The 10,194-nt window shown below is 37.1% G+C and overlaps 1 protein-coding gene across 1 annotated transcript; it reads left to right on the top strand.

Moving 5' to 3' along the window:
- The first annotated feature begins 5,317 nt into the window (after positions 1-5,317).
- On the top strand, positions 5,318-9,312 carry LOC113672100 (GFP-like fluorescent chromoprotein amFP486). The gene is made up of 5 exons (XM_089195089.1): positions 5,318-5,449; positions 6,715-6,812; positions 7,344-7,562; positions 7,960-8,169; positions 9,085-9,312. Exons 1-5 carry the CDS (start codon positions 5,432-5,434, stop codon positions 9,215-9,217), a joined length of 678 nt encoding a protein of 225 aa, XP_089051215.1. The 5' UTR covers positions 5,318-5,431; the 3' UTR covers positions 9,218-9,312.
- The last annotated feature ends 882 nt before the right edge of the window (positions 9,313-10,194 follow it).

A 10,194-nucleotide genomic window follows, 5' to 3' on the forward strand; every position in this document is an offset into this window, starting at 1 on the left:
GTTCAAAAGTATTCCCAAGGTCTCGGTGCAGACTCCAAAATTTATTCAGCAGAACAGAGACGTTGAAAGTTAAACCTAATAAATCACGAGTAGGTTTCCCTTGATTTTAATTTGGCGGAACCTGTTACGTTTACAGTTGAATGAGGTAAACGATATCTCACTCGTATCTGAAACATATATTAAAACCATATCTTTTAACTGATAAAGTCTTACCATACATTATTTCAATTCATTTCTTGGACATTTGAGCGCAAGGATCAATTGAGAACGGCTGTTTCAAATCGGAACGGCCCGGGAGGAAATTTCGACTTTGCTAAAGGGTTTTTTAATTTGGCCATAATTGAGACTTTTTGTTCTAAATGAAACTATTAATCCATAACCCTAACAATACTCCACCATTTGCTACGTAAAGTATACGCTCTTATACCTCACCTAGAGTGTGTTGTATAGTTCCTCTGCAAAAGAGCAACAAAGGGCGTTGACTTGTCGTAACAGCAGCAGCAATATTCCTTGCCCGGTATTTTTCGGGCTCGAAAAACTCAAACCTATCCTTCGTTAGGGGTCAGCCGACCTCCACACCACTGATCAAGTAAATTGAAATTTCAGTTGTGAAAAGAACATTCCAGCAGTCTTCATCCCCTCTGATCTGGACTAAATTCACATTATCTCCTACTTACCAAAGTCAATTCAATTCAAAATTTAAGAAAGAATTCTTTAAGGTTTCGGTCTGACAAAGAGTATTTTAATGGTTTGAACCAACAAGCACACGTGTACATTCTTCCTAAACACAAAACAATTTTTAAATTCTAGAGAAAGTGAACAATTTCACGTCATTTGGATGGAAAATTGAAAACTAATTATTTTCCTTTTCTCTATCTGTTATCCAATTTAATGTAAATTTATGAGGTAATTCCGTATAATCAACCAAGAAAGTTGAATAGATTACTGAAATTAGTGAAATGAATGATTACGTTTTCCTTTTGCACACTGTTTTGACGAGATTTTTATCAGTTCTGTTATTTTTTAAAACAAATTATCAATACTACGCATCGTAAAACCTTGACGTTGGCTCTGGCACTAAAGAAATTTAAATTGATTCCAAGGGAGTAACAGCGATCGGTCATTTCACGCTACAATATTTTTTACATGGTCATTGTTGAGTAAAAAAGTAAAATAGTCAACGCTGCTTCCATTTCGAGGGGAAATTTATGACCAGACTTAATAAAATCACAGAAAAACAACGTGATGTACATATACGGTCATATACAACAAAGCAACAGACGAACCCTTTTAATTTTGTAATTTAGTACAGGTCTGAAGGTGGCAATTGTTTTTGCCCTTTTTTTCAGTTGAAAAAAGGATTGATTATTAAGACCATGTAAACATCTGCTTCACTTAAATTAAACGATTGGTTTCATAACTTAAAGAAAAACATAGTTGACCTCAGCTGACAGCGGCGCTCAAGAGCAATTTGTTGTTTGACATGTAATGATTAATTGTAAATATAACCAAGAAATCTCCAGACTGCTTAGTCATGCTGACTTGCATACCATAGAACTTTTCAAAACATTTCATCAAGTCACGCATTTATTATCTAATACTACTAAAATATTTCTTAGGTGAGCTTCTGGAATGTCCCAGAACACTTTGTGAATATCTATAAAGACTCATCTATGTAGTAATAAGAGTACTTGTTGTTGTCGGAGCGACGACTGCTTTGAGAGCTATACCGAGAGAAAGTTACGGCGGAAGATTGCTCATTTCAAAGAACTTTGGAGACAGCAGTGAGACTGTGTCAGTGATTAGCTTGCATAAAGACTGTGGCGGGCTTAATTAAGTTTATCAACGATAAGTATTGTACTGCTTTTAGGAGTCGCCCCTTAATAAGAACATTACTCTTTGTTTAATACAGTAGTTGAGTTTGTGGGATTGTAGCGTTTTTCTGTCGGTTAGATTACACCGTAACAGACAGTTCAAAAGTATTCCCAGGGTCTCGGTGCAGGCCCCAACATTTTTTCAATAGAAACTGATACGATGAGATCTAATAAATCATAAGTACTCAGAATTTTTCTTTGTTCCACGCTCGTGACAAGACGAGAAAACATTTTTCTCTATTTCCTTACCGAGCTCAAAACTTACCATCTCCCTCTTCTATTTACAATCATAGGTATGTTTCCCTTGTATACAGTTCAGTTTTGACTTGTGAGTCCCGAATTGCCGTCTGCATGCGACTTTATTTTACATAAGGAAAGCTTCAATGTCCACTTTAATTCCCTTTTTTAGCTAAATGTTGATTGAAAAATGCACTCTCGCATGCCAAGTGACAATGTAAAATTAATTTGCCTGTCGCTTTACGCGTCGTCAATCGACGTTCGTCGTTTTTCTTTGCAATCGAATAATGCAAACATATGGGCGGCATTTGACGGTATTGATATTGATTAAGACTGCACACCCTCGAATACTACGAAAATAGAATGGAATGCGCAAAGGTTATCAGTCTCGACAGCGTCGCTTCAATTGAATGTCAAAACGTATCTTTTGAAAGTAATGGATCCACATTGAGAGTAAGGAGGTTGGGGCAAAAAACTAGATACCGTGAACTCTTTAAAATTTAGTATTTTTCCCAAATTCTGTTGAGGCACTTTCTTTTGAAACTGTATTTCGTCGATATTTCTTCAAACGATAAAATGAAATTAGCTTTTGAAAAACATGGAGAGTGTTTCAGCATCCTGCACATAGCAAAACTGATTGTGCCAAACGCATCACGTTGTAACTAGTTTCTACCATTGACTTTGCGGACAATTGTTTTCATTTCAGCACCAAAAGTACCAGAATTGCCTAAATCGTTTCCACTGTTAAAGAGCAGTCAATTTCGTGGACGTAGCAGTAATATTCATTGCCGTTAGTGGACCGGATCTTGCTTTATCAGGGCTCTTTCTTTAATAAAGCTATTTAATTCTTCCCTTAATCAACTGAGTTGATGATGTGAACTTCCACGCAAAAGCCATTCTACACATTTCGTGCGTTAGTCCTTCGTCAGCCAAGTCACGTTCTCAACTCAATTTAACAAAAACTAAATCAGCTGATTATGTAATTATTAGATTGAACGGACCGAAGGAATTCAAAACGTCAAGCATACGCTTTTATACTTCACAACGGCTGACGAGCATGGAATGACTATAATATAATTTCTTTGAAACTGGATATAATTTTTCTGAACCTAATAAAGGCGAAAATTAAAGTAGAGTGTTCCTGAGGATTTTTTTACTATTATTCTTGAGGGTAAAAGTACATTCATGATCAGTTACTGCCAACTTTTCATAAGAGAAAATCAGATCACATTCCCAGGCTCTGTGTTTATAAAGTTATGACGCTTTTTAATATGCGAAATTTACAGCTGTGCAACTGGTTCAACGAAAAAATATGCTACGATTGCATAAACATTGTCTTGCACCCCGTTATTACGAACACGAATCCGCAGTAGTGACGGAACACAGTGCCGCAAGTACATCCACCTGTTGGATGTATACTTCCACTGAAAGAGAGCAACAAAGGGTGTGGAAGTATTTCATCGATATCAAGTTGCTGTCCATCCAATGCGAAATTTATAACTAGACTTCACAAAATCACAGAAAACAGCATGATGTACATTAAAAAAAAATATGGTTGACCTTAGCTGGTCGCAGCACCTAAGGGAAATTCGTGTTTGATAGTCGAAAAGTATTCCCAGGGTCTTGACTCCAGAAAAGCATTGACTAATTAAATATTAGTCGTCAATGCTTTGACTATTTAATAAAGTTCGATGTCAATAGCAACGCCCATATTTTTGTGAACATGTATTGGTTCAATTTCGAAGCTAGTCTGTTTCCTTAAAAGGAACTAGAATAAAAAAAATAAAAAGTCTAGTTCTAGTTCCTTTAAAAGGAACTAGACTTAACAAGACTTAATAAGTCTATAACTAGACTTAACAAAATCACAGAAAACAGCATGATGTATATAAAAAAAAACATGGTTGACCTTAGCTGACCGCGGCACCTAAGGGCAATTCGTGTTTGACAGTTCAAAGTATTCCCAGGGTCTTGACTCCAGAAAAGCATTGACTAATTAAATACTAGTCGTCAATGCTTTGACTATTTAATAAAGTTCGATGTCAAAGCAACATGAATTGGTTCAATTTTGAAGTTAGTCTGTTTCCTTAAAAGGTCAGCATCTAAGATGAGGATAAAATGTTAAAAGTAACAATAAAAACATTGAACGGACCGAAGGAATTAAAAACGCCAAGCATACGCTTTTATACTTCACAACGGCTGAGAAGCATGAAACGACTACAATACTTTCTTTGAAACCGGATATAATTTTGTTGAACCTAATAAAGCCGAAAATTAAAGCAGGGTGTTCCAGTGGATTTTTAAAATTATCCTTATTGAGGGTAAAGCACATTCATGATCAGTTATTGCCAACTTTCCATAAGAGATAATCAGATTACATTCCTAGGTTCTGTGTTTATAAAGTTATGGCGCTCTTGAAAATGCGAGACTTACAGTTCTGCGTCTGGTTCAACGAAAAAATATGCTACGAGTGCATAAACTTTGTCTTGCACCACGCTATTACAGTTCCTCTGCAAGAGAGCAACAAAGGGCCTTGACGTATTGTATCAGCAGCATTATTCCTTGCCCAGCTTTTTTCGGGCTCGAAAAACTAAAACCTATCCATCGTCAGGGGTCAGCCGACATCCACACCACTGATCAAGTAAATTAAAATTTCGGTTGTGAAAAGAATTACATGTTCATCGTTGAGGCCTACTTTACGGAGCTAAATTCTTTCTAAAGATGACGTTTCGAGCGTTAGTCCTTCGACAGTCAAGTCACGTTGTCAACTCAGTTGATAAAACCAAACCATCTGATTATGTAATCGTTTGTGTCCGTGTACCGCCCTCGAGGGTCCCCCCGCCTCTCTTTTTTATTTGTTTTTGACCTTGACTCTAGCAAAGCATTGACTAATTAAATAGTGCCTTGTCCAAGTGGTATTTTAATTAAAGAGGAAATTAAATTTGATAACAATCATTCATTAGTGCACCTTCGTGTGACGAAACAGATTACTAACCAATAAGTTGCTATAAACAGTCTCAAATCTAACAAAAAGGTATTGAAGGATTACTATTATGTTACATGATATGAAACACCTTTTAAATTTTACTTAAAGTTAAAGTTACAAACACACCCGCACTAAGCATGAACCAATTGTTAAATATCACATGATGGTTCACGTGTTATCATTATCATCAATGAGCGTTTGTTTGTTCTATCTTAGTTATTAACATCAATCCACCCTAAAGCTCCGGTCAGTTCAGCTTGGTCGGCGACGGAGTGAACTACAACAGGCTATCTCAACTCGTAATCCAGTTTGGAAAATCAAGCGGCTTATCCTCAACATGTCTCTTTCAAAGCAGGTTAGTGAATTCTTGGAACTAAGCAAAGAAAGTCGAATCTGCCCCGGTAACAAAGAATAAGGTAAAATCGTCCGAACGCACATTGCTATGCCACACCCAAAACATGCTCTTCAAACGTTATGACTTTTTTACTAAAATCAAGTAAAGCAATAATCCTCGCAGGTGAGCTGTAATAAGCAGAAAATAAGCTTGACAGGAGCCATCACTCCTGGCTTGATAAAATTAGACTTCGACAGGATTCAAACCTGTGCCTCTCAAATACTAGCTGGGCGCTGATACTAACCAACTAGGAATCCACACGTTAGGAGAAAGGCAAATTTTTATCTGACCTACGGGTGAAAATCAGGTGAAACAATAATCCTCGCAGATGAGCCTCAATTTGTCTGAGTGTTCCAGCCGGTTCCCAAGAAGGATTTGCAATTGTTGAGGGAACAAAAATTTGTCTTCGTTACTACTCATTATTTATCGACTAAGGGGAGGAGGGTGTTGGGGTTGAAATATTTTGGTCGATTCAAATAATAGTTATGGCCCCACTTATGACCCCCCCTCCCTCTACCCCGTCATTGGTGGTTAATTTGCAGTCAATCTTGTATAGCTCCCCCTTTATACTTTGTTGGCGACGATCCCCCTGACAACTAGAGCCCCCCCCCCCCCCCCCGAAAAAAAAAAAAAAAACATTCCCCCTTCCCCCCCGTCCTGGTGAGTAAAGACTGGCCCCTCAGTAGACGAGCCCATCTCGCTGATAACACCACGCTGACAGTTCTACTAGGCAAAAGATAAATGTTAAACTGAACTTGAGCGCTATATTTCGCCAGGTTAAAAAGTTGCTGAAACAGATGCATGCCCCACAAACCGCAGACAGAAAAATGCCGTCGTGTTGTGTCGCTATACTAATTAACCTGTCTTCTTGTATCAGTTATCGCTTATTTAATTCATTCTGCATGTCCTGAAGCTTCAACCTCACCTTGAAGCTAAATTCAGTCCAATGTTTGTTTCTGATGCGATGAAATATTGCAGCGCAAGGAAATATTTTAAGAGAAGGTCAAAGAGAAGGACAATTAGGTATAAAGAGCCAAATGGTGTGAGGCGCACTGAGTTAATTTGATATGGCGTAAGCTGTATCTTAATAGTAAAAAAAAAAATTATATTTTATCGTTTCAGATACTGAGCAATTAAATGCGCTGGTAAATTAAAACCAGCTTAGGTCTTTGAAAAATATTACTGTCAGAAGAAAATAATCGTTTCTTTCCTTTTTACTTATTCAGGTCATTCTAAAAGATATGAATATGAAATTTGAAATGAAGGGTAGTGTCAATGGACATTACTTCGAGATCGAGGGTGAAGGAAAAGGAAAGCCTTACGAGTAAGTGTCTCTTAAAAGACAGACCACGATGAGCTATTTCGTTACTATGCATTGCAATTTATTGTTAAACACAGAGTTGAATAAGATCACCTTGCAGCCGTCAAATAAGGCCTAATGTCACGGTGTCAATGATTTTGGGAAATTACCAAAGTGAATAAAGACTTTTTTTAAAAACGCAAAGTGATCAAGATAAAGATTCATAAGAAGATTTTCAGTCATGAACTATGAGCTTGTTTTTATTCACGTTTGCAAATTACCAACTGCCTATGACATCGACTTCTTCATCTGCTTCCAGAATCAGGCGAAGTGTAAAGACTACTGCAAATTATCCTGTAAAAGCTTAGTCACAGCTAAATTCATTTGTAATACTTTAATTTCTTACAACTTAGCATGAAAGTTTATGCAGTATTTGACTTAAGTTTGAATTATCATGAGCATAAAATATTGGGTCTTCCTAATTTTCCTGTGTTTCAGGGCATACATGAGCTGTTTCTGAAAATAATTTTCAACACTCTTATCATCTTATTCTAGAGGAATACAGAAGTCCACTTTTCGGGTCACCAAGGGAGGACCCCTTCCATTCTCCTTTGACATTCTGTCGTCAGCGTTCAAATATGGAAATAGGTGCTTCACTTATTATCCTGAGGGCATGCACGACTATTTCAAGCAAGCCTTTCCTGCTGGAATGTCGTATGAAAGGTCATTTACATTTGAAGATGGAGGAGTTGCCACAGCCAGTGGACACATTGGGTATGAAAGTAATGTTTAGTATGGGATTGAGATAATACTCCTTAAAAGAAATCTTCAAGGTCATTTTTTACACAGAGCAGGCCGCGCCGTTTTTAAAAGTGTAACTTAGTTGTGATTCTCCCGAGAGCGCCTTCTGTTAAGCTACATGGGAACAAAACTACAACTTGAAAAAGCATAGTGACAAGAGAATATTCAGACGACTGTATTTTAAAGAGGCATCTATGGGAAAATGGGTTTAATTTGAAAAACATCGTAGCGGAAATGACAAAATCTAAAAAACAAAATGCGCTAATGCATTATTCTCCAGGGCACATCGCACTCTAGGCATGTGACATAGATATAAGGGTAATTTTACATCTTTGTTATTGATTTCTCAAATTTCTCTTAATTTTTAAAGTCTTGAGGGCAATTTATTTACACACAAATCCATGTTTCACGGCGTAAACTTTCCCGCCGACGGACCCATAATGGGAAAGAGGACAATTGGCTGGGACCCGTCCTTTGAGAAAATGACCGTCTCTAACAACATATTGAGAGGTGATGTGACTATGTTCCTACTACTCAAAGGAGGCGGTTATCACAGTTGCCAGTTTCACACTTCTTACAAGTAAGTACTGTAACAGCTCCAACTGTTGAATATCATTTCTTTTGAGCTATCGGTTCTCATCTTCTGAGTTTTACGGGATATAAGCAACCGAAGAGAACGCTGGGATGAAAAGGGCCTGGAGAGAACGGCTTAATACTAATTTCCCTTGTCAATTAAATGTTTGGGAGAGAATAAGAATCTTCACAAGATACTAAAGGTTATCTATAATGATATCCTTTAAAGATAGAGGGGCCGCAGCCAGGATAAAATGTGAAACCTCAGAAATGTGAAAACCGCGGCAAAAGGCTCAAGAATTTCCAATCACGTCTGGGCCAATAATCACGCAATAGACTTTGATATTGCATCTATTATTGACAAAGGCAGTTTTAGAACAAGAAAAACACTAGAAGCGTGGCATTCCAAGTTAACTCCCAATGCGGACAACAATTCCTGTCCTTTGCCCGGACAATACAACATTCTTTTTAACAAACATTCCTAGTTATTAGCATTTTTAATTTCCTACTTTGTACTTCACACCTAGTATTTTTAACAAACATTCTTAGTTATTAGCATTTTTAATTTCCTACTTTGTACTTCACACCTAGTATTTCTTACCTTTTTATCATTTTACCCGTTGAAGGCTGTAGCGCAAACAGCCGAAAGCTCGTATTCTTAAAGTTTTAGCCAGAGATCGTTTTTTAAATTTTACAAGATATCCTTTAAAGCTAAAAATGTTTCCTTCCCTGCATTTGTCAATAAAAGATGTTGAGGACGATGGAAAAATAATCACAAGTAATTGCTAAACTACACTGTACCAAAAGAAGTAAAGTTCATAAAAAAGTAAAAAAAAAAAAAACCAGTAAAAAAACCGACGCTGATGGGGAACGTAAAACGCATATTTTGTATTTTAACAAGTATTTTTTTCCTTTTGCACAGAACAAAGGCGCCAGTCACACTGCCTCCGAACCACGTTGTAGAACATCGCATTGTGAGGAGCGACCTTGATGACAGAGACGGCAAGAAGGTCCTGCTGGAAGAATATGCTAAGGCTCATGTTAACCCTGTGTAACTGGGATGGAAGTATTTTCACTACCTCCCCGAAAATTTCTCACTTCACCATAATACGAATCAGGTCAGTTGAAAAATAAAAAAAAAAAGATAAAAGACATTGGTGATCAACTGTGTAGTGGCAATTTCTCAATTCGTGCAGCCATTAATACTCCCTTAGACTTAAAACTGGATACAAACATTTTGTCCATTCGTTCAAAACAACAGTTTTTTCATGACTACCTTCACTTTCTAATAATGCGGGTAGCTACTTACAACCCATTCCGAACAGTTGTCCTTCTCCCTAGCCACCGGGCATTGCGCGAGTCAATTGGTCATCATAATTAGAAACTGTAAAATTGAGACATGACTTTTGAGAAATTATGACTTGAACATATCATTAACTAAATTTTCGAAAACAGCAACTGATTTACATCTCTGTTTTCGATTTGGGTGATAAAGTTCAGAATACATCGTGAATCCCATACTTTCCGCAGTCAGTTCTTACCACCAAAGTGCAAGTTTAAAGCGAATGGAAAGAGTCAGATCCCCGTGAATAAATGCTTTATTTAATAAACACTTTATTTAAACTCAAAACACCGATCAGCAAATTCATCATGTAAAAAACTGGTATCAACCGGTGATAAGTAATAAAAATACTGTTAAAAATACAGTTCACCATGGATACAAGTTAAGATTAAATTAAAAATTACCAAAAAATATTTACAGTGATAAAAAATTTATACTCTTCATTTGTGTTGTGCCTCATCTGATTCTACTAAAAGTTTAAAAGTTTTAATTTTAACAATTCTCAACGTTTCACAAACACACAGTTCTTTGGGGAGGTCATTCCATTCCTTTGCAGCGGCATACTCGAATGTTGACTGGCCCATAGCTGTTTTTTATCTTGGGAGATGAAGCTCCCTACTATCTCTGAGGGCTTTATTTTACGGCGAAGTTATGATCTCAATGCAAAATACCCTTGAAGTTGCCTAGGAC

The sequence above is a fragment of the Pocillopora damicornis genome, chromosome 2 (genome assembly GCF_964200805.1).
Source record: "Pocillopora damicornis chromosome 2, jaPocDami1.2, whole genome shotgun sequence".
Classification (NCBI taxonomy): domain Eukaryota; kingdom Metazoa; phylum Cnidaria; class Anthozoa; order Scleractinia; family Pocilloporidae; genus Pocillopora; species Pocillopora damicornis.

Bases quoted from the DNA above. Each gene is read 5' to 3' on its own strand.
- LOC113672100 (XM_089195089.1), top strand. The intron at 7,563-7,959 runs GTATGAAAGTAA...TAATTTTTAAAG, and splicing joins ACAGCCAGTGGACACATTGG to TCTTGAGGGCAATTTATTTA. The intron at 8,170-9,084 runs GTAAGTACTGTA...CCTTTTGCACAG, and splicing joins CAGTTTCACACTTCTTACAA to AACAAAGGCGCCAGTCACAC.